At 45.7% G+C, this 15,976-nt stretch overlaps 1 protein-coding gene across 3 annotated transcripts in view; it reads left to right on the forward strand.

The window, feature by feature from the left end:
- ADGRL1 (adhesion G protein-coupled receptor L1) overlaps nt 1-15,976 on the forward strand; it is a 151,817-nt gene that overhangs the window by 69,370 nt on the left and 66,471 nt on the right. For all 3 annotated transcript variants that reach the window (XM_056851003.1, XM_056851011.1, XM_056851019.1), the window contains exon 2: nt 10,648-10,793. In XM_056851003.1, coding sequence (XP_056706981.1) covers nt 10,724-10,793 — 70 coding nt within the window. In that variant the 5' untranslated portion in view covers nt 10,648-10,723. The remainder of the gene's footprint in view (nt 1-10,647; nt 10,794-15,976) is intronic.

Raw genomic sequence — 15,976 nt, forward strand, 5'->3', positions numbered from 1 at the left:
CGCATTGCCTTGCGTCATAGGGGCGATAACTGCTGTGATGTTCAGTTCTGTATATTCTCCTAGCAGAAGTTAGCATTCACCCCGGGTATCCTCACCCTTGTTTATTATCGGTGTCACAAATGGGTTGCGTAGTGACGAACGTGCTGCGCGTAAGGAAGCAGGTGGGGTCGGCAGTGGTGGAAGAGAACATCGGGCTGCGGGATGAACGTGTGGCCCAGCTTTCTTTTGCCTCAATGGGGGCCCCTTCACAGTATTTGTGGGTGTCTCTGAGGAAGGGGGGGCAAATACCCATTTACTGTTTCCCCCGGCGTGGAACCTGATTAGTCACCCTGTTGGCAGAGAGAAGGAGTCGCTGGAGCGGAGGTTATTTCTGCGTCAGCCGCTGCCGCGCCTGCATCCACGCTGGCCTCAGGAAGAGCCGGGGACGTGAAGGGAATGGCTCCTTCTGAGAACTCAGTGTTCTCTGGCCATGATATATGGGGTCCCCTTTCACCCCATCTCCTGACCTACGCTGAGCAAAGCCGTACTCCTTTCTTCTGTGAGAAAATTTACAGCTACTTGCTGAAGTTGTGTCCTGAGCTTCCTTGGGGAATCGCTGCCTCTCTGCCAGGGAACCCAGTGCTGAAGCCAAGAGTGGCATGTCTGTTCCTTTTTCCTGTGTGCAGTAACTGTCAGTATCCCTTTCCAGGTTGCTGGGGGCGGGGGGCTGCAGGAGTCCAGGCACCGAGTAAGAAACACTCTTTCCGTAAAGATTACAGTACCCTTCTGCCGCATTGGCAGTATGTGGAGTCAATCAGAAAGAGTGTCTTGACTTTTGCTGGCCTCCCCTACTTTGTTACAAGTGTACCCTCCCTCCATTAAAGAGGGGTCCTTTTAATGCCGAAAAACATAAATAGCATACGTAAAAGAGCTTGGGCGTTTGTGTACAGAATGAACTTTTGCTGGAAACTTCCAGCCCCCCTGTCCCTCTTGACCTGTTAATGCCTGCCTGAAATCTGGAAATCTGATTAACCATGCCTGCCCTCGACATACCCACTAAACGTCTTGCCTCTTCCCTGTCAGGAAATGCAAACTGTTTCTTGAACAACGCAGTGGGGATTTTTCTTAGCTTGGCAACGCAGTGAACTTGCCCATTACTGAACGGACGTTTCCTTGTTCTTGGCCTACAAACGGAACTGGTATTCTGGGTCACAGCACAGGGGGTGGCCCAGAAGATGGCAAAGCCTGTGTGTTTAATTGAACCAAGGCCCCATTGTTGCTCAGTTGGGGGAGCACGTAGCAGCTGCCGGAGCATCTGTCTGCCAGCAGGGGCCTGTTATCAGACTTGGCTATGGGGATTATGGCTGGGTAGTGGGGTTTGTGTTTTCTTCTGTTGAAGATACTTAATCCCATGTCAACACCCTCATTTTGGTGAATAGAGATTACAGGGCAGCCTAAAAGAGCAAAACTCCTAGCGGTCTCTAGGACCCTGCTCTCCCCGCTCATGAAATTTCAGGCCTGTGTCTTTCGAGGGGAATATATTATCTAGGACTATTGGGTAGGCAGCCTGAATAGCACTGACTAGCCCAATCGCATCAGAGCATGGAAGCTAAGCAGAGTTGGCCGCGGTTATTCCTTGGACAGGAGACCACCAAGGAAGACTGGGGTTGCTGCACAGAGGAAGGCAATGGCAAACGACTCTGCTCATCTCTTGCCTTGAAACCCCCATGGTCTTGGGGTCGCCATATAGGGTTGCCAGGTCCCTCTTCGCCACCGGCAGGAGGCTGTTGGGGCGGAGCCTGAGGAAGGCGGGGTTTGGGGAGGGAAGGGACTTCAGTGCCATAGAGTCCAATTGCCAAAGCGGCCATTTTCTCCAGGTGAACTGATCTCTATCGGCTGGAGAAGAAGAAAAGCTGGTTTTTTATATGCTGACTTTCTCTACCACTTAAGGGAGAATCAAACCGGCTTACAATCACCTTCCCTTCCCCTCCCTGCAACAGACACCCTGTGAGGTAGGTGGGGCTGAGAGAGCTCTAAGAGAGCTGTGACTAGCCCAAGGTCACCCAGCTGTCTTCATGTGTAGGAGTGGGAAAATAAATCCACTTCACCGGATTAGTGTCTGCCACTCATGTGGAGGAGGGGGGAATCAAACCCGGTTCTCCAGTTCAGAGTGCACCACTCCAAACCACTGCTCTTAACCACTACACCATGCTGGCTCTCAGTTGTAATAGCAGATCAGTTGTAATAGATCAGTTGTAATAGCAGGAGATCTCCAGCTACTACCTATCGCCATGAGTCAGTTGTGACTTGACAATACAAAATGATTTATTATTGTATTATTGATCAAATTCCACTTAGGATACTCTTTTGTTTGGAAGAGCTTTTGCAAAGTCCTCTGACGATGGATACAAAAGTCTGGAGCTCAGGCCCATTGCCAGAGCAACCTGGGCATTCTGAAGGCCAGATGACTACCCACCTTGTGCAAAATCACTAGTCAGCTTAGCCTCTGCAGGAAAAAATGTGCTGCTCTCCATATTTGATTGGAGGGAGATAAGCATTTTTTTTTGCTTTTCTTCAACATGGCCTTGGTACTCTCAGGGGCAATGCATGCTAGGCTCACTCTTTACTCTGGTGCTCACCAATGCCAGTTTCTTCCACTAGTCAGTGTGCTGGTGTTAGGGGGAAAGATTGCTCATGTTTGCTTAATTTAGACCTCACTTTTCTACCCAAAGTGACTTGTGGCATCATTCTGTTCTCCTCCATTTTATCTTCATAGCGACTAACCTGTGAGGTAGTTTAGGATGAGAGAGAATGACTGGTCCAAAGGCACTCAGCAAGCTTCAAGGCATTCAGACCTGCTTCTCCCAGATCCTAGTCCAAGACTCTAACCACTACACCACACTGGTTCATAGTAAAGAAGAAGAGTTGGTTTTTATACCCTGTTTTTCTCTACCGTAAGGAGTCTCAGAGCGGCTTGCAATTGCCTCCCCCCTGCCACAACAGGCACCTTGTGAGGTAGGTGAGTCCGAGAGAGTTCCGAGAGAACTGTGACTAGCCCAAGGTCATCCAGCTGGCTTCATGTGTAGGAGTGGGGAAACTAACTTGGTTCACCAGATTAGAGTCTGCAACTCATGTAGAGGAGCAGGGAATCAAACCTGGCTCTCCAGATTAGAGTCCGCCACTCTTAACCACTACACTGCGTTGGCTTTCAAAGGAGAAGTCTTTCCTATTCTTGAACACCATCTGTAGACCAGGGCTGTAGGACGTAAGGCTTCTGGGCTGATAGTGTACCACTTTGTGAGGAAAACTGGAGCTTACACAGGTCCCTCAGCACAGGATAGGGAGGAGACAATACCAGCATTACTATTTGTATTGCTCTTCCTCTTCCTGGATTTAGAACTACAGGGTGGGATTGTGCCTGTTGCTACCAACCAGTCAGTCATGATGCATGAGGCCGAATGGCCCTCCTGCACCTGAAACTCCACCAGGGAATGAATTGCTGGGAGAGTGAAAGCTGTGTGTGCTGTTGCTGTTAGTAAAGAGTGGAAAGATGTTGGGCAAAAGGGATAAAAACAGGAACAACCAGAAAAAAATACTGAAGGAAGAAAAAAAGGAAAGAGGTAAAGGTGCAGAAGGATCTATTGCAGTGCAGAGAAAAGGACTTGTGGATGCAGAAAAAGCTGGGGATTTGTTAAAAAATGACCTGGAGTCATTATGAGCAGTATGGGAGTCATTTTTTTTTTAAAGAAAGCACCAAATGATTAAGGATAATGAAGTCTCAAGTAGACTGCATAGGTGCAAAAGGAAATCTCTGAACAGGGTGTATGAATGGGTGGCTCACTGTAAGTGTAAGATGATGTGCAGTGGGGCAAAAACTCCTGACTACAAGTACATAAATGGTTGTTGGGGAATAGCTCCCTGAAAATATCAGCAGGCACAGTGGCAACAGAACAGGCAAATTCCTTGTGAGCAATTATTAGGAAAGGGTTTTAACATTAAACAGCAAGTATCATAATGTCTCAGTGTGGTGCAGCAAAATTTGGAATACTCTAGGCCTTTCTGTTCTCTCGAGCATAAAACAGAAGTAACAGAACTGAAAATGTTCAGAAATGATGGGAGATGTCAGAGCACCTTCCCTAAAGTGGCTAAAGCATCTGGTGAAGTTTTAGTTTATGGGGAAAAGATGATTAAAGGAGGAGTTATAGAGGTTTATAAAATTATGAATGGTATGGAGAGCATGGATACACGTTTTTTACTTTCTGTCCTAATACTAGAATTAGAGAATCACCTAATGGGATTGATTGGCAGGAGGTTCTTTTCAGGTGGGTTGATAAGAGAAAAAGGAAGTTAGAGAATGTGTTAAAAACGAAGTACTGCTCTGACGATTGAAATATTTTATTTAGAAGGGCGAGGTAGCTTTTGCTTCGTTCTTGAGTTAATAAACGTGTAAAATTGGTCTCGGGAGTTCATGCTGCTCTGATTGGGGCAGTTACTGGTCAATCCCTGGTTCTGGGTTGATGGCCACTAATGCCACCTCCTGCTATCTTGGGGTAAGCATTGACTTGGTCCAGTGTTTTAGGCAATCAGGATGGAGAGGAACATGATGTATACAGTTGCCTTAGGCTCAGGATATGTCTGCCCTTGAATTGCTGGCTTAAAATTTTTATCCCTTGATGTTTCCTGAATGTATATGTTCCTCTTCCTCTGGGGCTGAGGGTTATGCCATGCGTATGCAACCACGGCAGCAGAACCAGCACTAAGTGATATGAAATAGTTGTTTTGAGCAGCAAATTCCAGAAAAGACATCACCTTAATAATTGCCATATTCAAGTTTTCCAAATCCAGGTAGTCAGTTTTGCATACTATACAATTTTTCCCGATTATGTAAACGAAGCACATTAATTATTTTTTATCTACTAGTTGCTTTGCATTGCCTCTTGTTGGGAAGGATCATAGAAAATGTCTTTTAGCTTGACCCTTTGTTCATACCAGGGTTTGCTCAGGTTCTGTTCTGAGGAGAACTGGCTTGGGGGGGGGGCAATGTCCTGTCCCTTTAATAGAGGCTTAATGGGATGTTATTTACCTCCATGGGAGGGAAGGTGGCATGGTGTAGCCCGATCTCATCAGATCTTGGAAGTTAAGCAGGGTCGCTACTTGGAAGGGAGGCCACCAAGGAAGACTCGGCAGAGGAAGGCAATGGCAAATCACCTCTGCTTCTCGCTTGCCTTGAAGGCCTCTCGCTGGGGTTATCATAAGTCGGCTGCGACTTGACGGCACTTTCCACACACACTAACCTCCATGCCATGAAAAGCTTCAACTGCCCATCTCCACACATTAAGTCTCTATTAAATGTACAGAACATTTTCCTCCAGGCTGTTGGCAATCCTGTTCTCTTCTGAAACTACAGCAAAGCATGCCTGGGAGAGAGAAAAACAAAACAAGGCCCTGTGTCCTCTAGCTTCTGGTTTTGTCGCCCCAGCAGTACATGGCTCTGCATCTGTTTAATGAATGTACAAGTAGAAATTCCTGCTCAGAAGGTTCGTAGTTGTTTTTCTTGAACCCTTGACAGTTAAATACTAAAATATACACACCTCAGCTTGTAGTGTTTAGCTTTAGTTAGCAAAAATGGGATGTTCTCGTAGTCAGCTGAAGTTATATTTGGGCTGCTGTTCTGTGCATGCTTACCTCCTATTAATTTCAGTGGGGTTTCTTTGGTTTCCTTGTAACTTACTGTTAATGAGGTGTGAATCAGACTGCGACCTAAAAATCTAATCCTAATTTAGGTAGAGTAAATCCTAACATCTAGTAATACTGAATCTGAGTTGTCTACACAAACATATAAGAAAAGGAAGGATTACTGCATCAGCACACTCTATAACCTCAGTCATTTAATATCCCCCACCCCATTCTGAAGAGTTGTCACAGACATCTTTATCAACAGCAGGCTGTTCTGCTGTTACTCCGTATTTGCAGAATCTCAGTATTCGTTTTATTGGCATCACCAGTCAAAGCATATGACGAACAGCAGTCTACAGAAGACCATCAAGTAATAGGAATACTACTCTTTCTTTAGAAATATACAACTAGGAAGAAGAGAGCCCTGTTGTGCAGAAAGGCTTGTGTGGACTTCAAAAGTTTTTGTTCACACTTAGAGTGTTACTGAATCCCAGCCAAAAGGAAAAAAAAGAAACATAGATTGAAACTGGGTTGTGTGAAAAGAAAATAATTACAGGCCACTGACTTCTATTTAGATTTTCAAGGTAAGCCAAATACTTTCTCCAAAGCTTCCAAAGACAAAGGCACCTAAAAGACTGTACCAATTACATGTCTGCCATTCACTGGTTAATGGCACCCAATTTGGCTCCTTTTGACTTGCTAGTGCACCGTCTAAAATTATTATCCAGTTTTGAACATCTAAAGATCACTTTGTCTTTCTGCTGATGTCAACCTTACAGATAGAGTTGGGAAAGGGACTGATAAACACTGCCCTTTCATATTTTCAAGAGACCCGGTTTTTTATTACATTACTGGGAGTGGGGGGGAGGTTGGAATAATTTGGAAGGCATGAAATACTTTCCCTACAAATTACTGCCTCCTCCTTGCCATAGGGAATCAAAGTGGTCCCTTGGACTACCCTTACCTGACATTCACAACTGTGACTTCCCTAATTAGCTGGAACAAAGAATGGCCCTTTCCCCACTACATTAACATGCAGAAAAACTAGAAACTTTAAAACAAAGAAACTGGGAATTCAGGCCATCTAAAGGGCCAGACAGGTACCTGGTGGCATGCCACCCAGATAAAATGGTTGCCAGCTGATAGAGAAAAATGTCCTGTCACCTTTAATATAGGTTTGATGGGATATTTGCCAAGTGATGATATTTATGTCCCTTCCACAAAAAACGTCAACTGCCTATTTGCACTTGTTAAATCTCTGTTAAAGGACAGAATGGCCATTTATGCATGGGAGGTTTTGCCTTGGATTTGCCGCTCTCTAGATGCACGTTTTCCCCATCCAAATTCTTAAAACTCAAAAATAAGCCCCCATGTAGAGTTTTGAGAATTCAGATAGGGAAAATGTGCATCTATAGAGCGGCAAATCCAAGGCAAAACCTCCTGTGCGTAAATGGCCAATGTTTTTCCCCCCTCCAGGCCTTTTGACAAGCGTAAGGAAAAGCCCAGCTACCAGGGTAATATGGCAACCCTTTATCCTCTTCCTGCCTCCATCTCTGTGTGCTTCTTGGGGAAAAAAGAGCTCTGGTTCAGAGCATGTGTCATTTTTAGTTTTGCTTCAGGCATGGAAATATCCACGGCCCTGCAGGGACTCTCGCTGCCTGACTCTGTGCGCTGAAAAGATGGTCTGCGACCGAAGTGTTAACAGGCTCTGAGGAAAAGGGAGCAGGGCTACAGTCCTTCACAACACTTCCGGCAACTTGGGAATTGCTTCAGAAAGAGTTCTGATTTGGTGAAAAAGACCCTCACTATCAACTACTAAACCCCTGTCCATGCAATCATGGTGTTCACAGCTCACTTCTGCAGGATGAGATTGCATTACGAAGCGGCTGCCACACGGCAGGATGTGTCTGCAGTGGGACAGGAGAAAGGGAATGAGAAAAGAAGAAGAGTTGGTTTTTATATGCCGATTTGCTCTGCCATTTAAGGGAGACTCAATCCGGCTCACAATCACCTTCCCTCCCGCTCCCCACAACAGACACCCTGTGAGGTAGGTGGGGCTGAGAGAGCTCTAACAGAGCTGTAACTTAAAATATTGTCGAAGGCTTTCACGGTCAGAGTTCATTGGTTCTTGTAGGTTATCCGGGCTGTACCAAGACCACGGTCACACAGCCCGGATAACCTACAAGAACCAAAGAGCTGTAACTTGCCCAAGGTCACCCAGCTGGCTTCGTGTGTAGGAGTGGGGAAACCAATCCAGTTCACCAGATTAGCGTCGCCGCTCGTGTGGAGGAGTGGGGGAATCAAACCCGGTTCTCCAGATCAGAGTCCACCGCTCCAAAACCACCGCTCTTAACCACCACACCACGCTGGCTCCCAAAAGGCTCTCATATACAGAGAAGTCTCCCACTCTAGGCGCCTCTACTCCCCAATTCTGAGTTCTGTTTCAGAAACCCAGAACTGGCAGACGCGCCAGGCCCAGGGCAACTTCCCTCAGGCTAGCAGCTAAAGACGGCCTGATTTCCGATCCGGAGATGTTGCCAATTTTCTAGTGGATGTGATGAAAGTTCAAAAAGCCCAAAGTTTGTAATTTCTACTTTTGGAATTTACTGGCCTATGTTTTTATCTTAATGACTGCATATTTTATGTACCTTTGTAACAATTGTAATATTACTTATGCCATTAAAGGTTTTTTTCAAGGTTTCAAGACTGCCTGATCCAGGAGCCTGTTGTAACCTGCTTCCTGGGCCCTCTTGTAACCGAATGTAAGCAAGTAAAACCGATCCTCGGAGAGGAAGAATGTAGGCTTTCCAGGCCTGGGCTGGCAGCCAGCCGGAGATCGGTTGTCAGTGACAGTGTGATATCACTTCCAGGAAAACACAGAAGTGACATCACACCTCTCGAGGAATCACCGGAAATTCGGTGTCCCAGAAGTGACATCACACCGTCATGACAGCGATTCCCCTCCCCCTTTGGCTCTCCAGGCCCACCGGCAAGCCTTGCTTGAGGCAGAAGGTCTCCTGCTCCCAAGCAGGCACATGGCAACCCGAAGTAGTTGGGAGAGAGTAGTACTGACATTCGCTACACTGACTTTAATTTGTCAAACAAAGAAACAAACAACTTTATTACGGCCTTGCCAGAGAAGACTATAGTTTGTCGCAGTTATCTTTCACTAGACTTCCCAAGATTTCCCTCAGAACTGGAGCCAGCGGCAACCATTGCTATACCTTCCTAGAAAACAGGACAGAATACCCTGTGGGGAAAGACTGTTTAGGACTTTTATGTATTCCTTACCTCAGATGCTCTTCCTGCTAAATTCCTAGGATCCTTTAATCTGATAGTATTTGTTTGTACACACATTTCATCTAGTACATGCTCAGACAAAGGATTGTGAGATCTATTTCTGACATAGCTCCTGCGCCTTTAACAATTTCCTGACAGGCAGAAATTTAGCAGATAAAATTGTTTCTACCACCATCTCCAAGACAGGAAAAGCTTTACTTGCTAAATTTCTGCCTTTCAGTCAGTTGCTAAGGAAAAATGCAGACTGTTACAAAAATGGTTTGTAACCAGGTTTGGTCAGTGTCTTTACCATGTCACAGGCAATGTTTTATGCATGGTTGTTGTTGGGAGGATCCAATTTCTGTGCTAGGCTGAAGGCGATTGATATTATTTCATGGAGCACCGTTATTACTATTAGTATTAAATATTTATTTATTCTACACCGTCAGCGTGCATGGCACTTAACAGAATTACTACTCCAAATTAAGTGGGGAAACAAAAAGACTGGCTAGAGTAGAGGTTTTTCAAGCCATTTTCTAGAGAAGTGATCTTCAGCCTTTCTGATCCAGAACCCCGGTACAAGCATGGGATACAAAGTCATGCAACGACTTGTCATATGACAGGAAGAGAGGGCAGAGTTATGACCCCCTCAGTGTCAAGTCAGCAGACCAAGAGAGACAGGAATGGGAAACACAAGCTGAGCACCAGGAGGCATGCCATAGTGTGCAACAAGTCAAAGGTCAGAGCCATGGAAGAATCCTGTCCACCACTTACAGCCCATTCCTGAGAATTTGGGCAAAAGTGCTTAGGAGGCGGCGTGACGATTGCACGATTACGCGCACTTGCACTGGTGGGGAGGGTGGCTCTGCCGGCACCCAAGCGCCACGCCACGCCCTTCTGCCGGCGCAGCCTCTCCGTGGCGCAGGCCATGGCGTAGAGGGAATCAAACCCGGTTCTCCAGATCAGACTGCACCACTCCAAACCAAAAAATGGGTGGGGGGGAAATGGAAGCCAACCAACTGAAGATTTAAAACCAGCAGTTAATCAAATATATTTCTGATGCCAAATAAGAATATACAGGTCTCTTAAAAGGCTGAAAGTAAAGAAAAATGTAGTATTCTAATATTATCCATATGGGAGATTGATTTCAGTGGATACATGAAGTAAAGAGTTAATGTACAGCAAATGCATGGTAGTATTACCTACTAAGTTTTCACAGGTTCTTTTTCCTCATGTTGTTGAGGTTCTGCTATTTCCAAAGTAGACATACTACATAGGTAACTGTCACCCATCAATCAGGCGGTACACTTAAGACTGTTTTTTTTTAAAAAGCTATATGTGTGTAAGACAATGGTGTGGCATTGTAGATGTTTTGCTTGGTTGTGGTTTTGGGTCTCGTAAAAAGACTGGACGTAAAAGGAAGGTGGATGGGCCACTGGGGAATGTCCAACCCTGTTAATGCAAAAAGGATCGGGAAAATGTGGTTCTGATAGAAATTTGCGGTAGCCAGGGATACTATGAGGGCGAAAACAACAGAAACGATCTCTTTTTATTTTACAAAAGCTGTTATGCAGAATCCAGTTAAAAATTACCCAGACAGTTTCCTTATATGTAATGGGTCAGGGACGAATGGAATTGTGGGATCAGGATAAAATGCACCACACCAGGGCTTCTGTTCCTAACCAGACTCAAAACTTCTCCTCTTCCCACCAGGCCTGCTGTTGTGTCCCCCTCTCTGGGATGACAAGAGTGGCTCCAGGTTGCTGACAGCTCCGGCATCGAGTGCAGCATGGCCCGGCTCGTCCATGCCCTCTGGAGTCTCTGCATCACCACTGTCCTTGTCACCTCGGCCACACAAGGTAAGAGGAATTGGAGAGAGGCAGCTCTCAGTATTGCTTCCTAAATGAGTCAGGCCCTGTGATGAGTCCGTTCATGAGGAACGGGGAGGGGCTGTGTCTCAGTGGTAGAGCATCTGCTTGGCATGCAGAAGGTCCCAGGTTCAATCCCCGGCATCTCCAGTTAAAAGGACTAGTCAAGTAGGTGATGTGAAAGACCTCTGCCTGAGACCCTGGAGATCCGCTGACAGTCTGAGCAGACAATACTGACTTTGATGGACCTTGATGGTCTGATTCAGTATAAGGCAGCTTCATGTGTTCATGATCTTTCATTCCACTGGCGCAACAAGAACTGGGAAGGTCCCCGGGGCGGGGGGGAATCACCTTTACATTCCAACTAGAAGAAGCAGGCAATTCTGTAATGCCTGGAATAAAACATTTTTTTCCCCTGCTCAGAAAAAAACGGTGAAGAATTTTTAGAACAATGTTTAAACTGCTTCTGTTGAGCATGTCAAAACATTTTCTAATTAAGTACTGAAAACAGAAGTACTTTATTTAGAGATGTACAGTGCTTTGCAATTACAATTCCTGTCCTTGTCTGACATATATATATAGGTGTATAATCACGTTGTGTTTAACGGTATCTCTTCCTAGTCTGAAGAGTGCCCTGCTCCAAGAAGTACATAGAGAACCTCAGTACTGTGATGGGTTGTCCTTTGGGGTCTCTGTGTCAACAAGCAAACATTAAGAACTGTGCAAGTGAAAACAAGAAGGCAATTCACCCGAAGCTACTACTTGTCTGAGAGAGCCAGTTGTATCTACAGTGACTGCATGAAGTCACTGTGGAAAGCACTTTCCTGCAGAATTTATCAATTACAGCCTTGGCCTCTGCTAAACCACTTCTGAGCGTCAGACGAGTTTTGGTCTCCCACTGCACCGCTGAACTGTTCTTATGTAATAGTAAAGTTTCTGCCCATCTGTTAACAGCTGCCCATTAAAGGCAAAAATTCAACAGGAAGAGCTTTTCAGAAGTGTCATGGGAAGAAATCACCTGTAGAACATCTGTCAGTCATGCAGATATGAAAAACAGCTGATCTGCAAGGAGAAATGTGACCATTCATGTTTGTAGTCACAGTTGAGGGAGATGAAGAGAGAAATGAAGCAGAGAGCAACCCTGGAGATGTTATCTGACAGTCTCATTTGGTCTTTCCCCAGTCTGCTTACATTCATTCCCACAAATTTCATATTTCTGCATAATTGTTAGAACAAAATTAAGGACAGGGGCCGGGGGAAAGGCTGTTGATTCTGACACTTTCCTGGTCCTCTCTGTTATCTCAGTTTCTTGAACATATAGATTTCACACACTTATCTGTTATGTTTTAGAAAGTTATAGCAGATTTCTGTGTATAGCACGGGCAGCCATTTTGTCATCTCTTTGCAAAACACTCACCTCCATAGGTATTTCTTAAAGCGCTTGGTTTGTATGGCTTGGATTCTGAGGTGCAGAAGCAGCAGCTACTGCAAATGAATGGCTTTTCCGTCTGAAGTGGACAGGCAGAAGAAGTTTTTCTTGCTGATTCCTCACTCCTGCTGCAGGCTACCAGTTTGCTCCTCCCATTCCTCCTTTGGGTCCACTAAGCAGCAGGAGCACAATGTGGGGAGGGCACAGGAGGCTGCAGGGAGAGGGGGAAGTTATCTCTCTCTAGGGCATCTGCTCCTGCTGCTTAGGATCCAAGCCTTTGAATATATGATGGACACTAGAGACTGGGAGGTGCGTGCCTTCTCCAAAGATCTTCCTGGATGGGTTTTGCTAATGATCAAAGTCTCACTAAACTCAAAATCTTTGACTGGGAAAGGATTCTTCCCCTGAATAGATTAGTGACCATAATGTTTTTTGTATGTTGTATTTATTTGGGGTTTTCTCCCCCTATCCTTGCCTTGATTATGGAGTGTGGCTTAGCTTACTTGCTTGAGTCACCTTAAGCTACAAGTACAGGGTACACTGTCTGTGGCATATTCTGTATTCTACATAAGTTAACTGGGTGGAGTGGAGGGCAGGTGAGTCCTCCATTTGGGCAGATGGTTGAATTAAATGGCCTTTTGGCCCTTTCTACCGTTCTGAGTCTGTAAACCCCTTTACCCTTGGAAAATCACTAACAGTTCCCTATATACTTGCCTCCCAAGTACTTGCCTTTCAACCCTTTGTATCTGTAGTTACATTCCTGCTATAATTTTTTGTTCAGCTTGACCTGTTCAGCTGTTCTAGCCAGGAAGTGCTGTTTTCTGGGAAGGACTTTTAAATGAAACACAGAGCTAAGCACAGCTGGCAAAGAAAGGCTTGCAAAAAGGGATTGTCAAGTGTGTGAACTGATGCAAATAGAAATAAGCTCCATAAGGGGTACAAGAGTCCTGGTGTCTTAAAAGCAATGCCCACCATATTCTATGGGAGTATGGTGGTCCAGAATATCAGATGCACGTTAAAATAAGAGAAAATACGTAATTCTTGTAGGAGTGTAGTCTCTCAAATTAGGAATGTTTTAGCAGTGTGGGATATTGGCTCCACCATGAATTCTGTAGTTTTAGGAACTGTGGACTTACTTCCTCCCTCTTGGGAGCAGATGTCCTTAAAATTTTCTGCCACCTCTAAAAGTTTTTTGGGAGGGGGTGAGATGTGGGAGAAGACTTTCTTTTTTAATCAGATCCACACAACACCATCTGTCGGATTCTTATTTTAGAACTGGGTAGGTCTGGTTTAGGAGGAAAGTAGGGTTGATTGGAGGCCTAGAGATTCCTGGAGGAGGGGGAATCTGCATCCTTGCTTTGGATGCAGAAGGCCTAAATATTTTAAAAGTTTTAGATGGATTGCAGAAGACCAAAGTATCCCATTTTCTAAAGAAAATGCTGGGACTTCATAGCTTACCAAACATCTGTTCCAAGGGCACAGTATCTACCAGCTTCATATGTTCTCTTGCTACCTGGGATTCGAGTATTCTGGTGGGAATGACTGGAGGGGGGGAGCATGGTGGACAGACAGCTTCATGTGAGAAGTTGAAGAAGGTGCAGTGCTATACGCATTACCTTATCCTTGTTCCCGCTAGGGATGCTCAAACACCCTCCGGTTTGGCTCAGGTTAGAGAGCCAGTGTGGTGTAGTGGTTAAGAGTGGCAGACTCTAATCTGGAGAACCGGGTTTGATTCCCCACTGTTCGTATGAAGCCTGCTGGGTGTCCTTGGGCTAGTCGCAGTTCTCTCAGAACTCTCTCAGCCCCACCTACCTCACAAGGTGCCTGTTGTGGGGAGAGGAAGGCGGTTGTAAGCCGCTTTGAGGCTTCTTAAAGATAGACAAAAGCAGGTTATAAAAACCAACTCTTCTTCTTCTCATCTATATTTGTTTATTTTGCACAATTCTGCTTCTGCTAGACCTGGAAGTAGCTGGCTTATATTAATTACTTTACTACCTACTCTTGACAATGGTGCTTGTGAATATAGAGCAGTGCAACGGTAAAAGTGGTGGACTGGGGGCTGAGCAGGGTTTCCAACCTCCAGGTACTAGCTGGAGTTCTCCTGCTATTACAACTGATCTCCAGCCGATAGAGATCAGTTCACCTGGAGAAAATGGCTGCTCTGGCAATTGGACTCTATGGCATTGAAGTCCCTCCCCTCCCAAACCCCGCCCTCCTCAGGCTCCACCCCCAAAACCTCCCGCCAGTTACGAAGAAGGACCTGGCAACCCTAGGGCTGAGAGACCCAGGTTCAAATCCCCACTCAGCCATGGAACTTCCTGGGTGACCTTGGACCAGAAACCCTCTCAATCTAACAGGGTTGGTATGAGGCTAAAGTGGTGGAGGGGAGAACGATGTGTGCCATCCTAGTTTCCTTGTACATAAGTAATGAAGAAGGGAAAGTCCTTATTTTTAGACAACAAAGAATTAAGGCTTGTGTTTTGCTGACCTTTCTCCTAGCTCATACTATCAATCCATCTATCCCTCCCTCCTTCTCTCTTTTCCTCCCGGGAGCTCAGAGTAGCATATGTGGTTCTCCCTGCCTTATTTTATCCTCACAAGAACCCTGTGAGTTAGGCTGATGAGAATCATAGAATCATAGAGTTGAAAGGGGCCACCAGGGTCATCTAGTTCAACCCCCTGCACAATGCAGGAAATTCACAACTACCTCCCCCACACACCCCCAGTGCCCAGAAGATGGCCAAGATGCCCTCCCTCTCATCATCTGCCTAAGGTCACAGAATCAGCACTGCTGACGGATGGCCATCTAACCTCAGCTTAACAACCTCCAGGGAAGGAGAGCTTACCACCTCCCGAGAATGACTGGCCCAAGGTCACCCAGTATGCTTCGTGGCAGGGTGGGGATCGGAACCCAGTTCTCTCAGATCCTCGTCCAGCATCTAACCACTACACTATACTAGCCTCTCAGTTATCTGACCTGCCTGTTAAAAGATTGATTAGAGGTGGGAACTCAAGGACATTTTAGATTCAGTGTCTTCATTTGGGCCTGTTTGCACGAACTCACTCATCTGCTCAGGGCCTGAGGAAAGCAGGGGGAGGATTCCACTGTTTCAGACACTAAGGCCCAAACTAGACATGACAGGTCTTTGGTCGCCGTCACCATTTTCAAGCCTAATGCTTGCTAGGGGCCTGTCCTAATCCCCCCTCCTGCACTTTTTAAAGTGCCAAAATAGCCACAAGGTGGGGGGGAGGGGTACGGCCCTTTTGGGCACTTAAAAAGGCGGGAAACAAAAGTGCCTCATCCTGCCATGCTGCGGCATTTTAAAATCACCTCTTTAGGCTTTTTAAAATGGCAGCGGTGTCCGTGGGTTGGACCCAGGACATGGCCATATCTAGTTTGGCACTGAGATTGTGAGGATTCAGAAGTCTGGGCTCTGCAGCAGCTTCAACATCTGCAGAACATGCAGATTTTCATGTGAAAGAGTTTAGATATCATTACATTCTGAAGATAATTGTGTTCTTGATTTTCGAGATGCTCTGACATAATTTTTCTGTGCCAAAGGCATCACAAATAAATGCATAAGAACATCCTGTAGCCAAGATAGCAGCATTCAAAGACCAAAACAAATAGCTAATTGTTCTGAGAGGGGTTTTGCAATAGCTAAGAATCCCAGATTTATGTTACTGATCTGGAAAATCACGGTAACAACCCAAACCAGCAATTTCCATGTATATCTTAGACAGA

Source organism: Euleptes europaea, chromosome 1, assembly GCF_029931775.1.
Source record: "Euleptes europaea isolate rEulEur1 chromosome 1, rEulEur1.hap1, whole genome shotgun sequence".
NCBI classification, from domain to species: domain Eukaryota; kingdom Metazoa; phylum Chordata; class Lepidosauria; order Squamata; family Sphaerodactylidae; genus Euleptes; species Euleptes europaea.